The 23,927-nt window shown below is 35.8% G+C and overlaps 2 protein-coding genes and 1 long non-coding RNA gene across 4 annotated transcripts; 1 reads left to right on the plus strand and 2 right to left on the minus strand.

Moving 5' to 3' along the window:
* Positions 1 to 3,033: 3,033 nt before the first annotated feature.
* LOC118060627 (sulfiredoxin, chloroplastic/mitochondrial) lies at positions 3,034 to 5,153 on the minus strand. 2 transcript variants are annotated; one of them, XM_035073870.2, is made up of 5 exons: positions 5,020 to 5,152; positions 4,757 to 4,920; positions 3,497 to 3,530; positions 3,327 to 3,420; positions 3,034 to 3,234 (listed from the first exon to the last, which is right to left on the minus strand). In XM_035073870.2, the coding sequence occupies exons 1-5, from the start codon at positions 5,087 to 5,089 to the stop codon at positions 3,219 to 3,221; spliced, it is 378 nt and encodes a 125-aa protein (XP_034929761.1). In that variant the 5' UTR covers positions 5,090 to 5,152; the 3' UTR covers positions 3,034 to 3,218. The 2 variants fall into 2 exon arrangements, with proteins under 2 accessions (XP_034929761.1, XP_073269021.1); XM_073412920.1 differs by lacking the exon at positions 3,497 to 3,530 and having other exon boundaries at positions 5,020 to 5,153.
* A 1,930-nt stretch (positions 5,154 to 7,083) lies between these two features.
* LOC118060626 (probable arabinosyltransferase ARAD1) lies at positions 7,084 to 10,135 on the minus strand. Its single transcript, XM_035073869.2, has 3 exons — positions 9,090 to 10,135; positions 7,925 to 8,290; positions 7,084 to 7,648 (listed from the first exon to the last, which is right to left on the minus strand). The coding sequence occupies exons 1-3, from the start codon at positions 9,972 to 9,974 to the stop codon at positions 7,460 to 7,462; spliced, it is 1,440 nt and encodes a 479-aa protein (XP_034929760.1). The 5' UTR covers positions 9,975 to 10,135; the 3' UTR covers positions 7,084 to 7,459.
* LOC140954362 (uncharacterized) lies at positions 9,973 to 11,257 on the plus strand. The gene is made up of 2 exons (XR_012167556.1): positions 9,973 to 10,086; positions 10,609 to 11,257. It is a non-coding gene; the product is annotated as an uncharacterized lncRNA (long non-coding RNA).
* The last annotated feature ends 12,670 nt before the right edge of the window (positions 11,258 to 23,927 follow it).

Here is a 23,927-nt window from a genome sequence, read left to right on the forward strand (position 1 = left end):
GTTATCTGCTACAATCGTGTGTGTTCGGGCATAAGAACCGGCGATGATTTTACTGGACGGTTGACTTCTTCAACGACGATGGCTGGGGATTGGAGGGATTCATGTGCTGGGCGTACAAAGGAAGAATTCAGTAAGATTTGGATTAGGAGAGGATACTTGACTTAGACATTAAGCCAGCATGATTGGATTTATAGTGCTTGGAAATGGAGGAGTGTAGTTGAGGAGTAATATGTAAGAGAGAGAGATAGTGTGTGTATGTATCCATCCACCTCTTAATTCTCTACATCTGGCCTCCATGTTACCAACCCCATCAAATTCATTTCCCACTTCCCTTTTTAGCCATCAGCGTTGAAACTGTTTGGTGTTTAGTTAGCTCGGACATAAAGAAAACGAACTGTAACAAATTTAGTTGTTAAAGAGTTGTTAGTACAAAACACGACAGCATAAACCAACAAATATAATATTATAATCCTCCTAGCTGTTTAAAGACAAAAACATACTTATCTAAGTTTGGTATTGTGTTCTAGAACTAGGATTGAGTGAATTTTAATTTTTTTTTATACATTTAGATTGTTTTTTGATATTAAAAATAATTTTTTTAAAAAAATAAAAATATATATTTTAAAAAATAATTATTATTATATTACCAAATACCCTTTAATAATAACACGAGGATTAATTAATTTATTCAGAGAAAAAAAAATTAATAAAACATGAAAGCTTTAATAAAGACACATGCAACACTATAAAAAAATCAGCAAATAAACACTAATGATAAAAAAATAATAATTATTAGTTGTTTGGTAAGCGTGATTGTAGTTACAGTTACTTTTTAGTTAGAAATATATCAAAATAATATATATTTTTTATTTTTAAAAAATTGATTTTGAAATTAGTGCATCAAAATAATTTTAAAATAAAAAAAAATATATTAATTTAAAATAAAAAAAATTTAAAGTTTTTTAAAAATATTTTTAAAATGCAAAATTAAATAAAACATTAGAAGTAGCCACGTATGCTGCTCAAAAGACATGGCTCACTGGCTTGTGCGTGTGCAACACACGCGGACCAATTTCCCTTATTTCCATTTCTTTCCTTTCAGTTCACTCCTTAACGGTTATATAATTATTTGGGTTCCATCTCTGGAATTGCATTAAAAGGAGGAAACTAAAAAAGGAAACGAGAGAAAGGGAAAAAAATACCATTAATGTTCATGTCTCACAAAAAAGTAGCCATCTCCCACAACTCCATCCTGCTACTCTCCAGCTCAACGAACTACTCTTCAGCGAGCTGCCACAAACCCTAAGCAGAGTTACTACTTCCAAGTATAGTTATAAAACCCATCTTGAGATCAACTTGGAAAGTGCTCACGTTAAGACTCACGGTCAACATGATCGACCCAATTATTTCTTTAAAAAATAGATCACAACACGTAGTTTTTATCATTTTTTCTGGTCAACGAGTTAAATATCATGTTTTTTATTGGATCGAGTTCAGATCATTGAATCATTCTAGGTTTTTGACTAGTTTAACTGGATTTTTTTTTTATTTTTTTTCAACACATATTAATTTATACACCAAATAAATATTCTAGATTAACCTTTTAGGATGTTCAAGATTTTATAACTATGCTTCTAAGATAGTAAGAGTTTTTTCTATGCTTATACACAAATTCTCAGAATTGTTAAAGTAATTGAGATTAAACACAAAAAAAAAAAACTAGATTTCTGAATAATCTGTATATTATAAATGCAATATCTTAACCTAAATACAAATAAATTATATATAGGTTAAACTGAAAGTACTATTCTACTCTTAATAAATAAAACTACATAAATATTATTTAACAAGATAACACCAATCTTTCTCATCCACAGCTATCTCTTGTTGACTTGCTCCTTGGATGGAGCTCACATTCACTCACCTCTCATACCTATCATTTGCAAGTTCTAATCTTTCGACGACACAACAGTTAACAACAAGACTTTTTAGGTTATTTATATAAAGAACAATTATTCTTTATTATTATTTTATTTTTATGAGATAAACTTACGTGATTGAGGTGCATAAATACTTATAGATTACCAAAAAAAAAAATCTATGAAAAATATTTAGATCATTCAGCTCATTTAAGAACATGAGTTCACACATAACCCACAAATCTTTACTTTCTTTCTCTTCCTTCCATACTATTTCTCTCCTACAATTTTAATAATTTAAATATAGGAGAGCCTCTATTCTAATAATTAACTCACCCTGCAAGGAATATTGAGCTTAAAAACAAAAGGCCACTTTCAAGCCCATATATTTAAGTCCAAGTGCGGTCCTGAAAAACCTAAATTCAATATTAAATTTTCACCACTCCATCAGAATCCTCTCTCCCTTTCCTTACCCTATCCACCATGGCTATCAGAATCCTGAAAAATGCATAAGGGTAAAGTATATATTTTTTAAATGTATCTTGTTATATTTTGTCCTCAGAGAAGGAGATGGAAATTTCTTCCGTCCTGCTCACCAAACCAAATACAAATCAGTCATTCATCCCACTTCTTATCTCTTACTGTCTCATCTCCATAGTTCCACCCCTCCTGTCTTTTATCTCCCAGCTAAAAGCTATACCTAAGAAACACAAATACTAAAGCCCGTTTCTACGAGCTCCTTACCTTCTTCATCCTTCTCTTCCACGGAGTGTGTGCGTCAGCCAGCATGGAGAGAGTAGAGAATTAATTAGAGAAATTCAGGCAAAGAAGATGACACATCTGTCCGTTGGCATGCAAATGCTAGATGAAACAACAATAAGGAAGAAGCATGTGAAGAGAAGAAATACTGAATGCTCAGACACAGAAGGATATAAACTAGAAGTGAATCTGGTGAAAAAATTTCATTGCTCATTCATCATGTGCAAGGAATGCAGCTGCATCATTTAGGAGGCCAAAGGCATCAATATGTGAAATCATATTTCTCCGATTATAGCTAAAATAGCTTAGAAATGTAAGGGAAAAAAAAAAGTAGAATACAAAACTACTAGAGTCATAAAAGAAGCTTGTGTATGACCATTTTTATTAGATTGATAAAATGTATAAACTGTAACATTGTATATATGTGATATTGATATAACCCTTGTAATTACTTGCAATAAGAGTACAGCGGTCCAGGATAATGGCGATATCCAAACTAAGTTACAGGTTAATCACTTGGAAAAGACTTCATACCAGGACTCAGCGGAGGTGATGCCTGCAAAATAAAATGGAAAAAGCAGGATCAAATTACTTATCAACAGAGTTTGATGAAGATCATAAAGGACTGACAAGAGATCAAAAGTAAACCTTAGAGTTTCTTTTGTTCCACGTCGAATTTTGCAACGAATTGTGGGGAGCCCAAGGCGCTGGTGAGCTTCATAACGATGGCAACCCGAGAATCCTACAAGTGAGAACAGTGACGATATGAGATGGTGAAGAGAAACACAAGATTTTCATATGAGCATATGAGCACATACCATAGTAAACTCCATCGACCTCAAGCACGTCAATCTGCAATGATTATAAAGGATAGTGATGGCACAACGGATTTGAAATTAAGGAAACAAAGCTTTTTTAGAACACATGCCATTCGAGTTGCACATATCAAATCTGTCTAGGAATTTCTAGCACTAGATTAACGAGGGGACTAAAAAGCGATCCATCTTCTTTTCCTCAAGCAACATCCTAACTACTCTCATCTTCAAAGGAAAGATACAGCTGTAATGAGTCTATCTACCCAGGCCACCAGTTTTGCACTCTTATTTACCATAAAATTCAATATAATGGGCCAACAATATGAACTCTGCGATTTGTGTGTATTTGCTACATGGTCTCAAGCATGCCAAAGGTACGAAAACATGTTCAAGATTTCCCAAGTTTCATCTTGCGAATCTTGTTTTGATAAAATCAGCCATTTGATTGTACAGAGAAGTCGGACTTCAAGAGAATAGATTGTTTTTCATACATATCTGGAACTAGCCTTCAATCTTCCTAGACACACGAATCAACGACTTGAGGAGATTTTTTGGCCTTTCATTCTTGTAAATTTATTTTTAGATATCAGTCGTATTATATAGAGTATGATACAGATAAATAGGACATGGCCTAAAATCTAAACAATACACAAGACTCAAACAACTCAAGTTTATTGTTCTCAAAATTCATAACTTTTCCCCTCCTTTTATCTTTTTATTCACAGAAAAATACTTGACACATAATGGGGTTTGTTATAAATCAAATCCCTCAAACACTCAAAGACTGGTGGGTTTGTTAGTCAAAACCCAAACAATGATGAAGAAAATCCGTAACTATGGGAGACACCAAAATACTTAATTTCGTTCATTCATTCATGTTTCACTGACAAAAAACTATTACAACCCTTTTATATGGAAAAATCTAGAAAAAGGAAAGTAAAAACAGGAAAACTATTCCCTTTAAATGTTAAAAATCGAGAAGCCTAATAATACTAAATAGGAAAATTAAAAAATAAAATTTCTAAAATGAAAGAAATCTAATCTTCTAAGTCTATATTCTGTCATGTTACTTCACCTAAATGTCACAAAATTTCTACCACGCGTATTCATTTCATCAATATACTTACCAATCAAACAAAAATAAATAAAAATTGAGACAGGCAATTAATAATAATAAAAAAGAATTTAAGTATTCAAGTAGCAGCAACCCAGAAACCAAATGAATGCATCAAGTATATATAACAAAAGACAAAAGATTCTTACAGGTACTTGAAGACCAATTTCTTTGATGCTATCCATAAGTTCTTTCACCTTATTTGGATCATTAGCTCTGGTTCTCATCAATGGCCTCCTTATCTTATCAAGTGGCAACTCTAAGATCACTGGCCCTCCATTTTGTGCTCTAGTACTTGTCCCTGGAACAGCCCCTGAATATATTGCAAAAACAACCTCCTCAATCACAGAAATAAATAGTTCTTATAAATTGAGAGATAAAAAAAATTAAAAATTCTAATGGCAGAGATTACCATTTGATGAAGCTGAAATAGAGAAGCTCCTGAAACTGGTTGCTGGCAGTCTCAAAACAAAATTTGCCATCTTTTATGTAGCCCACCTTCGCCCATCCCTCCCCTCTGTTTCTCTTTTAATATTAACCAAATAAAATTGGTGGCTTAGGTTAATGATGCCTTTAGTCCCTCTACTTTCATTTTCTTATTATTTTGGTTTCCTTACTCTTACTTGTATCGATGTCATCCTTCTATTCTCTATTTTGTAATTTTGTTGTTGTTGTGGGAATTTTTACTTTATGGAAATGAGTCAAATGACTATACAGCTTTGTAATTTAAAATGGTAGCTAGCAGTTGATTTTTCCTTTTTATTAGGCGGAACCAAGACACGAAGAGGTGTTGGGACACCTTCTTTATGCTGCCAAAATTGTGGCTGAAAAGGAAGGCATCCTTGACGGATTTCGTGTTGTTATCAACAACGGTCGTCGTGCTTGTAAGTTCACACCTCATTTCTGTAACTTCTAGTCTTTTTTAGTATCTTTCCCCTCCATTAATGTGCTGATAGTCCTCTCTCTCTCTCTCTCTCTCTCTCTCTCTCTCCAGGTCAATCTCTCAATCATTTGCAGTTACATTTCCTGGGTGGAAGATGGATGAAATGGCCACCTTTTTGAAAGATTTGAATAAATTCATCTTGAAGCTTGATAACACCATTTTCTGTTTTTTTTCCCATCACTTTATTGGATTATTTCTATACTCAGATCTGTTAAAGTTGTAAGCTGCAACGTCTTCTTTTGATCGTCGAAAGCTTTTTCTCCTCACCTTCTTTAACTTCTGACTAGATGTAGAGGGAAGTTGGGAAAATGGTGGCGTATTCAACTGCTTGTAACCGCTACATGCTAGAAAATACTCTTTTTCATGAATTAGGGGTGTGTTTGGAACGCTTCCGCAAGCGTTGCTTCGAATTTTGATTTTTTGTTTTGTTTAACATAATTTTTTTTTATATTTTTATATTGTTTTGATGTTTTAATGTCACAATTAATTTTTTAAAAAATAAAATAATTTTTTAAATGTATTTTTAAATAAAAAAATATTTTACACTATCATCATTACTACAATCCTAAATAAACATACTATATCTAGGCTACCTAAAGCATTGCAAAATTCAACTTCTACTACATTGAAAGATTAGCCCAACTAGATTCACAATATATTTCTTTAATTTGCAATGATTACATTAATATTATACCATCAAACCCAAATAATTTTTTTTTTTTTCAAATCTCCCCTCTCTAAGTAAATGGAAGTTGGTTTGCCCTTGATTTCTTCAAAAATATTATTTATCAAAAAGTTATTTGTTTTATTTGAGATAACTTTTAAAAATTATTTTTTATATAATTTTATCCTCTTTTAGGTATTTTCTTATCAAATTTTATACTTATTTTTTTTAACTTTGTTTTAAAACTAATATTTTTATTTTATTATTTAATATTATATTAATTGGGTAAATGTTTTGATTTAGCTCTATGATTTCACGAGTTTCGATTTAGAAAATTAATTTAGGTTTAGAAAACTCACTTTTTACTTGCTTTTTTTAAAAAAAAACTAATATTTTTTTAGTTTTGTTATTTAATAATTATTTAATTGAAGATTAAATTCTATATATATATATATATATATATATATATAAGATTTCTCACTAAATTATCTCATGTCTTTTTATTTGTTATTCTTTGTTAAATTTAGATTTTTTTTTAAAAAAATTGTTTTTAAATTGAATGAAATTAAATTAATTTATCAAATATAAATATGTGATACACACTTTATGATATTTTGTTTAATTAGCTTAGTTTTTTTTTATTTTTTTAAAAATACTGGCTGAATATTTGTTTTATGTTTAAAAAATAATTAACTTAGTAGCGTGATCGCTAAAGTCAGTGATGCTATTTGTAATACTGAATGCAAATGGCCACGTCCAAGATCAGACGAGATGCTAAGAATACAAAACTTATAGGAAGTGATGGTATATATACAAAAAAAAAAAAAAAAGTAAAGCTCGCTCAGTTATCAAAGCAAGCAACAAGGATGTGAAAGAATCAAACAAAATTATGGTAAGTTTTATTTTCTACATGTATAAAACATTCTACAACTAGGAAGTCCAATACTGAGACTGATCAAATGCATGAGTTGTGTGTGAACTTGTGAAGAATTATATAAAAAAATATGAAAGGAAATCTATAGCTATGTTTGCTGTGTAAGAACTTTCGCGAGGACACTTCCATGATCGATCACCTTGGTGCATTGTTAAAAACCAGCCTTCCTAGGAGCAGGGGGGTTCCTTCATTCTTCTTCAGACAATAAAGCTACACATTAACATTCGCCATTCTTCTGGACACAGGAAAGAACCTTCCCCAGAGACATCAGGAGACATCTGAACTAGGCCCTTGCAGCATCTGTTCCGGTATCACAAGGAGGTGAAAAGTGTACTCTGATTTGTACACAGACAAGAACAGTCTGGTTCACTAGAATCCCTCTTAACGAGCCGTTTCTCGCGATTGATCATCAGTTGAATAAGAGGCAGTTTTTGCCCTATTTCCCGCCAAATTTCATTCACAATTCCATTTGTATCGCTGTATTCAAAATATCGTTTCACCTGAATCACACATTTCAAATGGAAAAAACTTGAATACAAGTAACTGATGTTACACCACAAGTTGTGATCACTAAAATACAACTTCAACACATCAGCTATACGATGAAGGGAAAAATGAACTGAATACAACTGTCAGATTTCAAAAGCTAGAATCTTTTCTATTACATCTAAAGAACATCTGCAATACAAGGAAAGAATTAAGAAGAGCAACAAAGAGCGTAAAACCTTCACCAAAATAGAAGTTTTGATTATAAGAAAAATGCAAGTAGAATTTACCTCTCTCATCTCTTTCTGATATTCCAGAATTCTTTTTGTGGATACTGCTCTCAGCAATTTAACTAAATATCCTGGCTTTATAGACGACTCAGTATCCACAAAAATTGCTATCTTTCTGTAGTCTATGACATCTTCGAATGGTAACTCAATACTATCACTGACTATCAACGGCACACACAAGCTAACAATGGAATCAAAAAGACGGCAAGCTGATGGGGTATCGCCGGCAGGATTCAAACAGAACTTTGAAGTATGCATGCCACGTGTTGCTGTGCGCCGACTTTCCCTAGATTGTGTCCCATGACTTATTAAAACATCCTCTTCTTTCTCAAGCAATTGAAAAAGCATATCACGAATTTTTCCACCCTGAAAGCGTAAGGGTTGAAACAAAACATAACATCATGAATATCAGTGAAGATGACATGACATTAACTTTCAATAAAACACATCAGCACATGCAAAACTATAATCCCCTTTTCTCATTCTGGGCAATGCCAAGGATAGTCACTTTAAACAAATCTACAGATTAGTATCACCACTTCACATTATTAGTAATGCTAATGCTGATACCAACAGCAACAAAACAACTGGTAAAATACAAGTGCAAATTTCCACACATCTGGACCACAGAGCATAAACATCACTGCACCATACAGCCATAATAATCATACTTTTAATTTCTCGATGTCCTAGAGCTTGTTTAGAAGTGTGGTAGTGATTGCTTTTTTTCTTTTGAAAATACATTAAAACTATCTATTTTTTATTTTTTAAAAAAATTAATTTTCACATCATCATATCAAAACAATCTAAAAACACTAAAAAAAATAAACTTGAAACAAAGAAAAAAATTAAAAATTTTCAAATTTTTTCTAAAGAAAACAAACGGCCTCATAATAACATTTCTCTAACAAATTTCTAGAGCCTTTAAAAACTCAGGTCTTTTCTACACACCCATCAGAGGGGGGGAAATATAAAAGAATTCACAATGCCTTCCTTCTTTCAACCAAACAAGGGCATAACCACATAATTTCTCTAACATATGCCAAGAACGTTAGCTATAAATGAATCTGCATATAAATATTTGATCTTTCATTTTCTCAAACACAATATAAATATTTCCTTTCAGCAACATCACATAAAGCTTTAAGACAGTCAATAAGCTTACATCTTTCCTGTACCGATTGCCCATGAAAAACAAGAGCGTTTTTCTCTCATCCACACCAATATCACCATTATAAACATTAATCCTATGCGCGTAAGGCACGATGACATCCTTGACTAAGGACCCTTGATCACTTCTAACCCGCCCGAAATCCGACAGCAACAGAACCGCATTCTTGACCCGGTCCAAGACCCGATAAAGGGCATTCGGATCCCCAGCAAAAAGCACATGATCCCTTCCATTATTCCTCCTCCAATACTCCTGCTTCTCTAACCACTCTACCAGCTCGTCTTGCATCTTCTCATCACTGTAAACCGGATCCGAAACGGGCACTTTCCCTACCTGAACTGGATTCACTGTCAAACTGAGAGAAGAAAAGACCGGAACATAAAACAAGTCAGCCTCCTCCGGGTCATTTACTTTGACCACAGGTGATCCAACTCGGTCCGATTCCGGTCGGGAAAGATCCGAATACAAGTACCATTCACCCATGTGTTGGTGACCGGGGTAACTCACCTTAGATAAGTTAGAATAGCCACGCGCCAGCGCGTGATTCGCGATGATTCCTGTTGTGAACTTCTTGGGCAGATCGTGCATGAAGACCTTAACTTTTCTCTCATTTCCCGTCGCTTTCACGGGAAAATCTTGAAAATTCTCCCTGGAAATCTGCTCGGCGAAGAATGATGAAGTTGTGGCGGAGACACCAGCAGTGGCCGTGGTGGTGAAGTAGCTGAGGAAGGTGTTGAAGGAGACGTAGATGATGAGGATTGTGAAGGCGGATACAATTAGGGTTTGTTTTAACAGAGAGGATTTTCGCGTCATAATTAGGGGAAATTTGCTGGAATTTGGGGATTTAGGGTTTCTGGTTTTTAATAATTTCTCGATCATTTTTTTGAGTAGTGGTGGAGGAAGGCCAGCTGCCTGCCGGAGCACTGTTACAATGTGCAGCTGATGCGTCGGAAGATGCCACGTCTATCGATGCTTTTGAGAAAATTAAGAGGTAATTCTAGGAAAGGGGAATCAATGTATAGTTGGATTTAGGTTTTTTTTTTTTAATCTTCTTTTTATCAAATTTAATTTTCGTTTTAATTTTATTATCTTTCATTTTTTTCATGACATTTTCAAGTTTTTTCTCGGCCATTCGTCCTAAATCACCAAGGTAATTTTTTCTCCTCTAATTACTTTCATGATTTAAATACCATTCCAATGTTGTCTCAAAAATAAAAAAGAAATATGATTATGTCTTTTATTTTTTTTTCATTTAAAAAAAAAATTAATCGAAAAAAATATTTCATAAACGGATTTATTTTAAGTTTTATTTTTATTCCCCCAACTAAATACATTTTTTTCCTTTTATCTATCATAGTACACTAACCAAAACGCTCAAGAAATTCTTAAAAGCAAATGTTACGAGAACTCTTTGTTCAACTGGTATTATTACATGGCATATCTATACTTTTCCAGGCGACTGCCCCCATATACAGAATGGATCATACTGAAACTTGTAAAAATGCAAAAAAAGTTGCAGGGACAGAAGAACCTATAGAGATAGGTAAGTATGGTTGTGGAAATTACTTTTTACTTAGAAAAATATATTAATAATATTTTTTTATTTTTTAAAAATTATTTTTGAAATTAACACATCAAAATAATTTAAAAATATTAAAAAATATATTAATTAAAAAAAAATCAATTTTTTTCAAAAACGATTTTCAAACACACTGCCAAACAGCAATGTAACTCGTCGCTGCATCTGAAGGGCTGCCCAGAAATAACATTAAGTTTATCCACAGGCGCAACTATTCCAGCCAAATGCAATATGCTGGCATTGTTAATATCTTTATAAGCAGTAATCATGTCCTTGTGTGCTTCAATATCATGAATAAGGTTAAAGACTTTTTCTTTGCGCAGTTATAAACTCAACAATCATGATTGCAGCTGCAACGAACAGTGGCTGTGAAGGGCCTGCGAGTAGCTCTGCAATTTGTGAATCATCCAATAACAGAACCTGTTCCCACAGTAGCTTCACCAGCTCAAGAACTTGTGTGTGCATCAGCTTTTTGTCATAATCTGCCCTGATTCCTGGGACTGTATAAGAAAATAACTCAGAAAATGACCTTGTTTGTCGCACGTCGAAAAATCCGCGCGCGGCATCGGCTGGCGATTATTCATTTATTGTTGCGTTTGCTTTGAATTCGTTCGTTGGAGTCGCCACCTAGTAATTTATTGAGGGCTACTAGGAAACCTGATATACTGGTCGTGTCAGAGATCGTGGGTAAGGAACTGGTTGTGGTTAGGGAAGGTATTAGCACCCCTAACGCACCCTACCTGAGATAAGCTGCTTCGTGTTCTGATGTGTTAAAGAAGTTTTTAAAGATTTTGTTCTTTCATCGAATTTTAGAAATACGACTTACGTGTAAGTTCATAATTCTTTATCCGTGAGCAAATCAAAATATTAAATTTTTCCTTATTCTTGCAATTTTACCATACAAAAAATACATTCATAAAATAAAATACAAATCACACATTTCTTTTTCACTATACTTTTCTTTTTTCTTTTCTTTCTTTTTTTGTTTTGTTCTTTTCTTTTTGTACATCAACATTACAAAAAAAAAAAATCAACACTAAACAAAAATTACATTACATAATTAAAAAAATTACAAAATGGTCCCTAAAACTCCAGAATTTGCAGGGAAGGCCATTTGCAACCGTATGAACAGTGTCGGGCAAGGTCTCAACAGTGGTGGCGCGCCTGCCCACGCGCCACCGCCACTGGCGGCGCGTGGATTCACGTGCCGCCGTGAAATGCAAAACGGCATGGGGGTGCTGTAACGCCTTCCTCCCATCTTTATTTTCCTGCCGCCCGTGAGGACCCCGTCACCTGCAAATCCAAGAAAACACAACAAATAGCAGTTGATTTTAAGCATTTTTCTTTCTTGTTTTCGGATCTGCCTCATCTCTCTCTATCTTCTCCTTTAGATCTGCTTCACTGCAGATCTGTTCTTCAATGGGCTTTCTCACCCTCCCCTCTGCTACGGGTAGCTGGCCGGTTGAAGATCTGGCGGTGGTCGGCTTCGTTTGTTGGGTGGAGAAGGCAGGTCTGGCGGCGGCTGTGCTGCTGCTGGTGGCCGATCTGTGTAGGGGGGCGGCTCTGTGGAGTCGCTTCTCCGTTGCTGTTGGTAGCCGGCCGAGGGAGTGTGGGCGGCTGTCCGATCGGAGGGCAAAGAAGAAATGGCGCTTGCGGCTGAAGAGGGAGACCGTGGGTCTGTCGCCGGTTGAAGAGGGAAGATCTGCTGGTCGTGCGCTGCAAGGTGGCGTTCTCGGTGGGGGCTGAGAGATGAGAGGGACGGTGGGCTGTGTAGGGGCTGAGGCTCAGCCTTTGGCTGGTGAGAAAAAGGGAAAAAATCTGATGAGGGGGCTGGCCTTAGTGAGCGGCTGGGGGGAGGAAGAAGGAAAAAATCAAAAGGGGAGGTGTGGGGTAGCCAGCGGCTGAAAAAAATCAAAACCAAGGAGGGGCTGGCGGCTGGTCCTTCATGAGGGAGAGGAAGCAGTCAGTTATTTTTAGGGTTTTCCCTCTTTTGTGTTGCCTCCTTCAAATTACAAGATGACCCTCCCCCCCTACTCTTTGAGTTTTGACCCATATTTATAGGTGAAATGTTGCCCGGGCATCAAAATTAGTCCCTCAACTTTTCTTTTTTTTTTGTAAATTTTGATTTTTCTTGTTTTTCTGTATTTTTTGAAAACGAGCAATATCAACGTCGACTCAATGAAGAAAATCAATGATTTTAAAATGACGCGTGAAAAGTCGAACGCGTTCCATAAACCTTTCAAAATTTAAATTCTTTTTTAGACGACGTTGAAAATGCTAAAAACGATGCAAATATATTAAAAACATATTTTTTTGGGTTTTTTTTGTTTTTTGCTATTTTTGGATTTTTTTTGTAAATATATAAAAAAAGTGGGTCAAAAATTGGGTAGCAACAGTTGCCCCCTCTTTACAATGCTTACGAAGCAAAACTCCTCAATATTTTGCATAGTAAGCTTTGTAAAGAAAACAAAAGGAAAATGATTTTGTTATCTTGGGCGACTTGCCCACACACTCACACTGGTCTATTTTCAGGGGCGACCTGCCCACACATACTCAAACTGGTCTATTTTCATGGGCGACCTGCCCACATATACTCAAACTGGTCTATTTTCAAGGGCGACCTGCCCACACACTCACGCTGGTCTATTTTCACGGGCGACCTGCCCACACATACTCAACCTGGTCTATTTTCAAGGGCGACCTGCCCACACATACTCAAAGTGGTCTATTTTCACGGGCGACCTGCCCACACGCTCACACTGGTCTGTTTTCAGGGGCGACCTGCCCACACATACTCACACTGGTCTGTTTTCAGGGGCGACCTGCCCACACGCTCACACTGGTCTGTTTTCAGGGGCGACCTGCCCACACATACTCACACTGGTCTGTTTTCAGGGGCGACCTGCCCACACGCTCACACTAGTCTGTTTTCACGGGCGACCTGCCCACACATACTCACTTTGGTCTGTTTTCAGGGGCGACCTGCCCACACGCTCACACTAGTCTGTTTTCACGGGCGACCTGCCCACACATACTCACTTTGGTCTATTTTCAAAGGCGACCTGCCCACACACTCACACTGGTCTATTTTCACGGGCGACCTGTCCCTTTTATTGGGTTTACCTGTGATCTCATCTGGCGATCTAACAAGAACAAAAATCGGTGTATAGCTCGGTCAACCTGAAATCCCATATAGGGATTCCCTTTAACCAAAGCTAAATTCTGAGTGGTTAAACTAAACTGAGATCCCTTCGTCGATCCCCTTTAACTAGAACCAAAATCCTTTTCAATTAGGTTAAACTGAGATCCTTCCGCCGATCCCCTTTAACCATAACCAAGGTCTGTGTGGCTAGACTGAACTGAGATCCCTTCGCCGATCCCCTTTAACCAGAACCAAAATCCGTGTGTGGTTGGGATAGACTGAGATTCCATTCGGCAATCCCCTCTAACCAGAACCAAAATCCTGTGTGTGGTTAGGAAAGACTGAGATTCCTTTCGGCAATCCCCTCTAATCAGAACCCAAATTCATGTATAGCTCGGTCAACCTGAAATCCCATATGAAGATTCCCTTTAACCAAAGCTACATGAGATCCCATCTGGCGACCTCATTAAGGATTTTCCTGTAACAATTCAAAAATATGTGCAAATGTTTTTTTTTTTTTTTTTAGGTTAGATGACATGCATGCATCCTTACCTGATTTGAAATATAGGTCCCCCCCTCTTTGATGCTCCATCTTCATAGGGTGCCTTTGTTTGCATTCCAAAGCTTTCTTTGTTCTTCCGATGCATTGGCTCATTCATGTGCTAGCCATCCACTCAGCTGTAAATGCAGTGCCCATCCCGGGCTGTCTTCAACAATTACTGCTTGCATCGTTCATCAAGCTTGACCCTACCCCCCAAGTGTGGTACTGCTTGATTCATCATGAAGGATTTTCTCTCCTGGCTTCTTCTGAGAATTATCCTCTGATTGATTGTGTGCATCATGCCAATACCCATCAAGATTGTTAATCAGTCATGAACTTGACTCTAGTTGAAACAGTACTCTTCAAGTACATGTTATCATCAGCCTTCTTGGAACTCATCCAGTCATCCAGACATGCATCTCATAGCTTGCAGTACAAAGGCTTATGGTTGTATGCTCAGTGCTCTTCTCATAGATTCCTTTCAACTCTTCTAATCAGATTGTGAAAAGAAATGTCTCAGCCTCATCAATGATGTTGCTTTTTATCCCCCATACTCATACGGTGAAGCGCTCATCTGGCTTTAGAACAAGTTGTCCCACAATCAGTCTTCGAGGTGGGTGCCTTTCCGACATTCATTCAGTGCAGTTGTGTGATAACATCTGTCTATAACCATGTTTCAAAGAATGACAATATGAGATTGTCCTTTAAGTGCAACATTGTTCCACAGTCAGTCTTGGTGGTGTGCATCTTTTCACCATTCAATTACATTCATCTGTGTATCTTCATCGATTGCTAGCCATGTTTCAAAAGATGATGATATGAAAGTGTCCTTCAATGTACATCCTTGTTTCTCCATTGCCGACAAGGTTGACTGGAGCATGGGCCATTTTGGAATGACATTGCCCCCAGTATGATCTGAATGTGCTCATTCATTGATTATCTGTCTTTGAACATCATTGTCTTTAGTTCACTGATTCATCATTTAATCATTGCCTCATAGCTGATCTAAGCACTGCTTGTTTTTCCTTTTCAAGGTCTACTGTATTGCCCCCAGCTGCTTAACTTTTCAAGGAGTGTTGAGGACTTCAATGTCATTTCTATCAACGATTTTGCATACTTAATCAATGTTCTTCTGTGTTTAATAATCTTCCTTGTTCTGGAATCAACTCTCATATTTCAAAGATCATGTCTATTCAAAGTCTAGTTTGTTAAAATGAAATCAGAGATGTCCTTTTTGAAAATCTTTTGAAAATCAAGCTTTTTGATCAAAGACCCAACACACGTTATTCGAAATACACAGTCCTTTGATTGCCATGCATTTTAAAAACAGAAATTGACCCAATATAGGATTAAAATGGCTTTTTCCATGGTTCTTTGTATCAATTTGAATCCTTGATATTAGGTATATCATTTGATAGTTTATGACGAGGTGACCTTTGCGTGAATTTCAAAAGCAAGGCACCCAAGTCAACACTTAGGCTTTATCAAGAAAGGTTATTTCTTTTCTAAGCAATTGTTTTATTAGCAAACATAATAACCAATAGCTTAATTCATGAAGTCACGACCCTTATGGAAAAACTCTTCAAGTTTTGAGAGCGCCATTTATCAGTTCAAATTGCTTACTTGATTAAAAAGGGCTTTTAAAAGTACATAATGCAGGCTATGGTTCATAGCTATGAAAGAAAGGAATTTCAAAGGCTCAAATGGTGTTTGAGGGTTTCAAAGACCTAGGATCAACATCAATTATTCATCAACTTGTTTTCTATTGTTGTCTTTGTAGAGGAAATGACATATAACCTTGTTAACCTCAAAGTTCAGACTTTTCTTAACATAAGTCATAATGCAAATCCCCCTTTCCTTGATGAATAACCAACCTCAATCATTTGATAACATCAGAGGCTTTATAATGGACATCAAAAGTCACGTTTATAACTTAGTCTTTTTTCTGGTATTGACTTTTGTTCTGCCTATCCTTGATTGAAATTTCTTTTGCTCTTCATAGACTTGATATGCGTTCTCCTTCCTTTATCTTTGACTTGTCTTTAATTAAAGGCAATTTCAACTTCTTCTTCTTCTTTTTTTTTTTTCATCATAGCCTTCCTTAAAAATTTCCCATATGCCCCTAGTCTATGTGTTTTCTTTTAGCTCTCTCTCTCAATCATTGGACCTTTGTTCTAAGCCTTCCCCTTTATCCATTAATTATATCAATGTCTCCAACATATCTCTCATCTGCCCCTAGTGTAGGGTGTGATCCTAGTCAGGGTTTTCATGAAAAAATATTCTATCCAGCTCAAAATGGGACTACAAGGGATATAATCTTTAGAAAGTGAAGGGATATCAAAGATGGCCTTTTCTCATTTCAAGCAAGGTCGGTTAGAACCGATAAATTTTGACCCCATCCAGTGTAATGATTGGGACTTGTAAGAATCATGATTCACGAGTCCATAACTACCGAATCCACTACATGTCATTATGCATAATGCTAAAACTTAGCTATATGATGTGTGGTTCAATTTCAGGAGGTATGAGTTCAAAATTGTTTGGTCACCTCATGTCATTTTCAAACATCGAGTCATTTCTGTAATCAAAACACTTTTAATCTTCCAGATTGATTAACCTTTATCGCATGTTGGAGTTTGATCAAAATATTTTGTCAGAATAAAATGATACACATCTGTTGATTTCAAAACAACAAAAAGACAAAAGCAAGGCATGTTTCGTTGAAGGATGAGATGTGATCTTAAAACAAAATGCAGAATTCCATAACAATATGATTGACAGTTCATCACCATTCTTGAATCAGCTTTTCTAGCAATATCTGTGTTTTGCCAAGCACTTTTGATCACATGTCATTCTGAAGATGTTCGGGGGACAATATAGCTAATAACACCCTCATTTGCAAACTCCACTTGTCATTTGCTCACCAACTTTCAGACTCGCTTCTTAAAATTCTTGCAATTGCTCAATTGAAATGGTTGAGGACCCCACCATGACATCACATCTCTTATCTGGATTATACCACCTAGAAATTGGTGGTTGCATGGGATTTGTCGGAGTCAAGCAAAATTCTGGAATCTGGCAGATGTTGGTCGACAAACTTAAACGGCAGAGGAATGTCCCATCTTGGCAAAGACATTTGAGTAATTGATGCTACCGTGAGACCTGACTATACCACATAATTAAGGGTTCACATCGTCAAAGGCGTCTGTTGATTCACCTCTCATCATTGTTCTAGAATCCATGGCAGATCCTTCAATCTTTCTCTCTTCATAGCTTGTTCAATTCTTCGGCAAATCTTCACAACATTATTTCAATCTTCCAATGTTGCTGTGGTTGGTTGAGGATTGTTAGAAAACTTTCTAACAGCTTGGTAATCTTGGCAGCGCCCAAAAACTTGTAGTATCGCCACTACCAACACGTGGAATCATGCCTTATCTCTTTTATGGGAGAAAACGATGAACATGAATCTCCTATATTTCTTCTTCGATTCCTCTCGAACGATGCAGCAAACATGCATAAATAGATGGAGTTATGCTCTGTGGAAGTTTCAGTCTTCTTCATGTTTTTCAGTCTAGGCATGTCTCTTCTCTCTACTTTTGCGTTTTAATACTGACACTGTTGGAGGAAAATCATAGATGATCTGAAACTACTGTATTCCTTCTTGGATTTTCCACTTGCGGATCCACAAACAGATTCCTGCCGAGAGAGTTCTGCTATGTTGAAGTTTGATGTCTGCTCATATTTTTCGGACCAGGTCTGGCTCTTCAACCTGCTACAGTTTCTTCGTGCTGAAATTGATGAGAGAAATATTTGTAGCATATGCAATTAGTAAATCTCCTCTTGCACTCTCAAGTTGCAGCATCATAAACAGATTTTTGTAGAGAGAGCTCTGTCACATTGAAGTTTGACGACTACTCATATTTTCAGACTAGGCCTGACTTCTCTGCCTACTACAATGTTTTGCTCATGCCACTGGTGGGAAAAAAATTTTTCAAAGCATATGAAATTAATACATCCCCTTTTGCATTTCCCATTTGATAGATCCACAAATAAATCTTTACAGAGAGAGCTCTGCCACGTAGAAGTTCAGTGTCTAATCATGGTTTTTCAGACCAACATCTTGTGCTGCTGAAATGGAATTGAGCTCATAATTGGGGTAGCTTCAAAGAAGACTAATGCACCATGTACAAGAGACCGATAGTTGTTTGGTTCCATTAGATGATGTGGAGGCGATGAACATCTAACAGTGCTGTTGTTATGATGGAAAAGGAGAGATACAGCTTCAATTGGACGTGAACAAGCAGTGTTCCCACAGAAGACTATGCAGACACTCTCTTTTCATTTGCTACTCAACACTTGTTCGAGCAGATCTGAGTCCAGTTACTTCACTTTTGATTCTCTCAACCTTAATCTGATAGCCTCTATCTGACTCCTTTGTTCACTTCCCTCATCTTTCTTCAATCACGTGCAGTACAGCTTGTACATGGGACCTACCTTTCAACCCGGTACATGCATGATAAATGTATGAATATGTAATCTATATGACAAACTCACCCTTCGAGGGGTGACAATATGGTCGTAACTCTTGTATGATGGAACAAGAATCGTGATTTTTTCCCAAACTCTACAATGAAAAATTTTTGAGTGACGGCCATTGTGTCACCCACAAGTCTGGAGTTCAAGATGCTTCAAGAAGGGCTTGCTCGGATGCAAAACAATATATACGGAGCAGACATCTAAAACGCAGGTTCTAATCATTTTAAGTGAGACAAAAGGTAGGTTTACTACTTGATCTCTAAAAAGGGTCTCTCGTTGTCCCAGTGATTACCATCTTGAAGGCAATATAGGGGCTTGTAGGCAATGAGATGGCACGTGTACCAACTATTACCAGTCTAAGCACTCAACGAAGAGTTGGGGTTTACACAAACTTAAACCTTGACTAAAAGTCGTAAGGCAAGCTGCTAGTCCCCCTCCTAACCTGAAGCTTGTGCGTGCTTTAAAAAATTACAATATGTGATGCATGAAATAATTCTACAAAATGCATGGATAAAACAAAAATAAAATAAGACAAAAATGCAAAAACATAAACACATCAAAAACACAAAGCTTAGTCCAATAATGTTGAAAAAATACCTTCCCCAGTGGAGTCGCCATTTTGTCGCACGTCGAAAAATCCGCGCGCGGCATCGGCTGGCGATTATTCGTTTATTGTTGCGTTTTCTTTGAATTCATTCGTTGGAGTCGCCACCTAGTAATTTATTGAGGGCTACTAGGAAACTTGATATACTGGTCGTGTCAGAGATCGTGGGTAAGGGACTGGTTGTGGTTAGGGAAGGTATTAGCACCCCTAACGCACCCTACCTGAGGTAAGCTGCTTCGTGTTCTGATGTGTTAAAGAAATTTTTAAAGATTTTGTTCTTTCATCGAATTTTAGAAATACGACTTACGTGCAAGTTCATAATTCTTTATCCGTGAGCAAATCAAAATATTAAATTCTTCCTTATTCTTGCAATTTTACCATACAAAAAATACATTCATAAAATAAAATACAAATCACACATTTCTTTTTCACTATACTTTTCTTTTTTCTTTTCTTTCTTTTTTTGTTTTGTTCTTTTCTTTTTGTACATCAACATTACCAAAAAAAAAAAAATCAACACTAAACAAAAATTACATTACATAATTAAAAAAATTACAAAATGGTCCCTAAAACTCCAGAATTTGCAGGGAAGGCCATCTGCAACCGTATGAACAATGTCTGGCAAGGTCTCAACAGTGGCGGTGGCGCGTCCACGTGCCGCCGTGAAATGCAAAACGGCATGGGGGTGCTGTAACGCCTTCCTCCCATCTTTATTTTCCTGCCGCCCGTGAGGACCCCGTCACCTGCAAATCCAAGAAAACACAACAAATGGCAGTTGATTTTAAGCATTTTTCTTTCTTGTTTTCGGATCTGCCTCATCTCTCTCTATCTTCTCCTTTAGATCTGCTTCACTGCAGATCTGTTCTTCAATGGGCTTTCTCGCCCTCCCCTCTGCTACGGGTAGCTGGCCGGTTGAAGATCTGGCGGTGGTCGGCTTCGTTTGTTGGGTGGAGAAGGCAGGTCTAGCGGCAGCTGTGCTGCTGCTGGTGGCCGATCTGTGTAGGGGGGCGGCTCTGTGGAGTCGCTTCTCCGTTGCTGTTGGTAGCCGGCCGAGGGAGTGTGGGTGGCTGTCCGATCGGAGGGCAAAGAAGAAATGGCGCCTGCGGCTGAAGAGGGAGACCGTGGGTCTGTCGCCGGTTGAAGAGGGAAGATCTGCTGGTCGTGCGCTGCAAGGTGGCGTTCTCGGTGGGGGCTGAGAGATGAGAGGGACGGTGGGCTGTGTAGGGGCTGAGGCTCAGCCTTTGGCTGGTGAGAAAAAGGGAAAAAATCTGATGAGGGGGTTGGCCTTAGTGAGCGGCTGGGGGGAGGAAGAAGGAAAAAAATCAAAAGGGGAGGTGTGGGGTAGCCGGCGGCTGAAAAAAATCAAAACCAAGGAGGGGCTGGCGGCTGGTCCTTCATGAGGGAGAGGAAGCAGTCAGTTATTTTTAGGGTTTTCCCTCTTTTGTGTTGCCTCCTTCAAATTACAAGATGACCCTCCCCCCCTACTCTTTGAGTTTTGACCCATATTTATAGGTGAAATGTTGCCCGGGCATCAAAATTAGTCCCTCAACTTTTTTTTTTTTTGTAAATTTTGATTTTTCTTGTTTTTCTGTATTTTTTGAAAACGAGCAATATCAACGTCGATTTAATGAAGAAAATCAATGATTTTAAAATGACGCGTGAAAAGTCGAACGCGTTCCAAAAACCTTTCAAAATTTAAATTCTTTTTTAGACGACGTTGAAAATGCTAAAAACGATGCAAATATATTAAAAACATATTTTTTTGGGTTTTTGTTGTTTTTTGCTATTTTTGGATTTTTTTTAAATATATAAAAAAAGTGGGTCAAAAATTGGGTAGCAACATTGTTAATGTGAACTCAATGAGTTTATCATATACATAGGCATGGCAATCAGCATAGTACCATTCATTTGTATTGCACGGAAAAGTTGTCCCACTAACCTGACAGATCATGTCATGATTCAAGAACCCAGATTTTTCATTCATTCCAAACCTTCTTTCAATACTTTGAAAGTAATTAGTTTGATGATCATTTCTGTAACTGGCAAAATCTCTAAAAATATATATTAATAAGATTGGGACTGTAAAAATTTCTCTCTTTTAGACCGACTAGGTTAAGATTATCGTATCTATCAATGATGCATCATGAATCCCGTATCATATGAAAAAAAATTAAAAAAGAAAAGGTCAATAATAACATAGAATAAATATAACAAGTCAATTTAGAAAATTTTTAAATCATTCTATAATTTTCCTTTTTTATTAAAACTGTGCCGTTTTTTTAAAAAACAATCTTGGTTTCTTGAAAGAACAGAGAACTTTTAAATCCCAAAGGAAGTGAAGATAAATGGGTCAAGAAACAACGAGGAAATTAAGTCGAGAAAAGAAAAACGAAGTATTTCACACGAGAAAACCTCAATGTGGGAAAAGACTTGTAAAAGTCAATAATAACGTAAGACTAAACGTAGCAATGCAAAAGAAGACAAACATCATAAAGCAAGCAGTGTAGAACTGCAGATAGATTTCTCTGTAAAAATAGATTGAAACTGACACCTAAAAACCTTCTCTCATGACCCAGATTGTTAACTTGGAGGTAGCAAAAACGCGTTCTGTTCGTATAGAACACTTGTTTGGTAACGTTATCCAAATTATGTTATTTTAAAATTTGAAAAATAAAAAATATATTATTTTAATATATTTATAAAAAATACACTTTAAATCTTAATCACTATTATATTTCTAAACATCAAAATATATAGTTACTTCTTTTGCAAGTATATCAGCAGGATTCTCACTTCCTCGAAAGGAAGAGAACTTTCAAATCCCAAAGGAAGTCAAGATATATGGGACAAGTAACAACGAGGAGTCTAGAAAAGAAAAACGTAGTATTGCACACAAGATATATCAAGTTTTTCTCGGCTTGGTTCCAAATAATAATAATAATAATAATTCATCCTAAAAACATGTTTGAAAATATAATTATTTTTTAAAATATTTTTCACTAAAAAATATATTAAAATAATATTTTTTTTAGTTTTAAAAAATTATTTTTGATATTAGCGTATCAAAATAATATAAAAACACAAAAAAATATTAATTTGAAGTAAATAAAAAATTAATTTTTTTTTAAATTTATTTAAAAACGCTTTTAAAACACAAAAATAAACATGGCCTTAAGTCTGATACAATTTTATATCAATTTAACCATTTCATGTTTTTGTTTTTATAAGTTATTTGTGAATACATTGATATTGATGATTTGTTTATAATTGTATACTTATAGCATGTGTTCAAGTGTTAGTGATCAATTTTTAAATATTTTATTTTTAAGATTTTAATGTGATTAAACTTTATCATTTTACTTTTAATATTGCAAAATATTAGTCATTATGCCGTACGCGGCATCTTTTCTATGGAAATGAAGAGGTAGTTGGTTATCCCTCCCATAGCACCATTGTAATAGAAGATAAAGGAATATCTTGCTAATTATGAATCAAAGCTTTTTATTTGAAAGAAATTCAATCCAATTGCATTTGAAAGATTTTTGGTTATTAAAATACTCCAACTTAGAATTGTTTAATATATGAACTTACTAGTGAGATCTCAAATCCATCAATATATATAACTTAAATAATGCACAAGTTATAACTAAATGAGTGGTTCATGCTATACCATGAGCCAATTTGATTACTTTTTCCATCATAAAAAAGAGAAGCTAAGGCAACACAACCGTTTAAAGAAAAGAAAATCAAGACTCGAGTTATTAAATTGACCCGAGTCAATAAGCTTGTATAATTTTGATAATAAAAATAAAAAAATAAAAAAGAAAAAAAGATTAAAAAAATCGACCCGAATCAATCAAAGTTAACATGTAAATTCTGTGACTTGATCGTGACATTAGGATAACCTCGCTGAAAGCAAATTGAAAGCACAATTATCAAATAATCAATTACTGAAGGGCAAAATTAAAAATAAATAAATTAAAAAGCAATGAAAAAAAATCCAAGTTAAACCAGGTCAACTTGTTAACCACGCAACCAATTCAAAAGTTAAAAAAAAGACATGAAAACTAATTCTCAAAAAATCAAATATTAAAGGATGAGATTGGAATTTTTTTAAAAAAAGAATATAAAATAAATTGAGATCAATCCATATTAATAATTTAAAATTCATGACCCTAGTCATAAGATCGAGACTAATAAAGATAAACTCAAAAAAATAACAAAATGAAATTATCTGTTACTCACTGGTTAAAAAATTTAGATATCCATTAACAATCAATAGAATTTTATGTATCTATATGAGTATCAATTATCTAATAATTGTTTATAGGAGAGGCAGAGTAATATTGTTTCCTGCAGTATAAATAAATATATATGTGTATGTGTGAATGAATATTAAAAATAAAAACTAGCAGTATCCAATATGCTTT

The sequence above is a fragment of the Populus alba genome, chromosome 12 (genome assembly GCF_005239225.2).
Source record: "Populus alba chromosome 12, ASM523922v2, whole genome shotgun sequence".
Lineage (NCBI taxonomy): Eukaryota > Viridiplantae > Streptophyta > Magnoliopsida > Malpighiales > Salicaceae > Populus > Populus alba.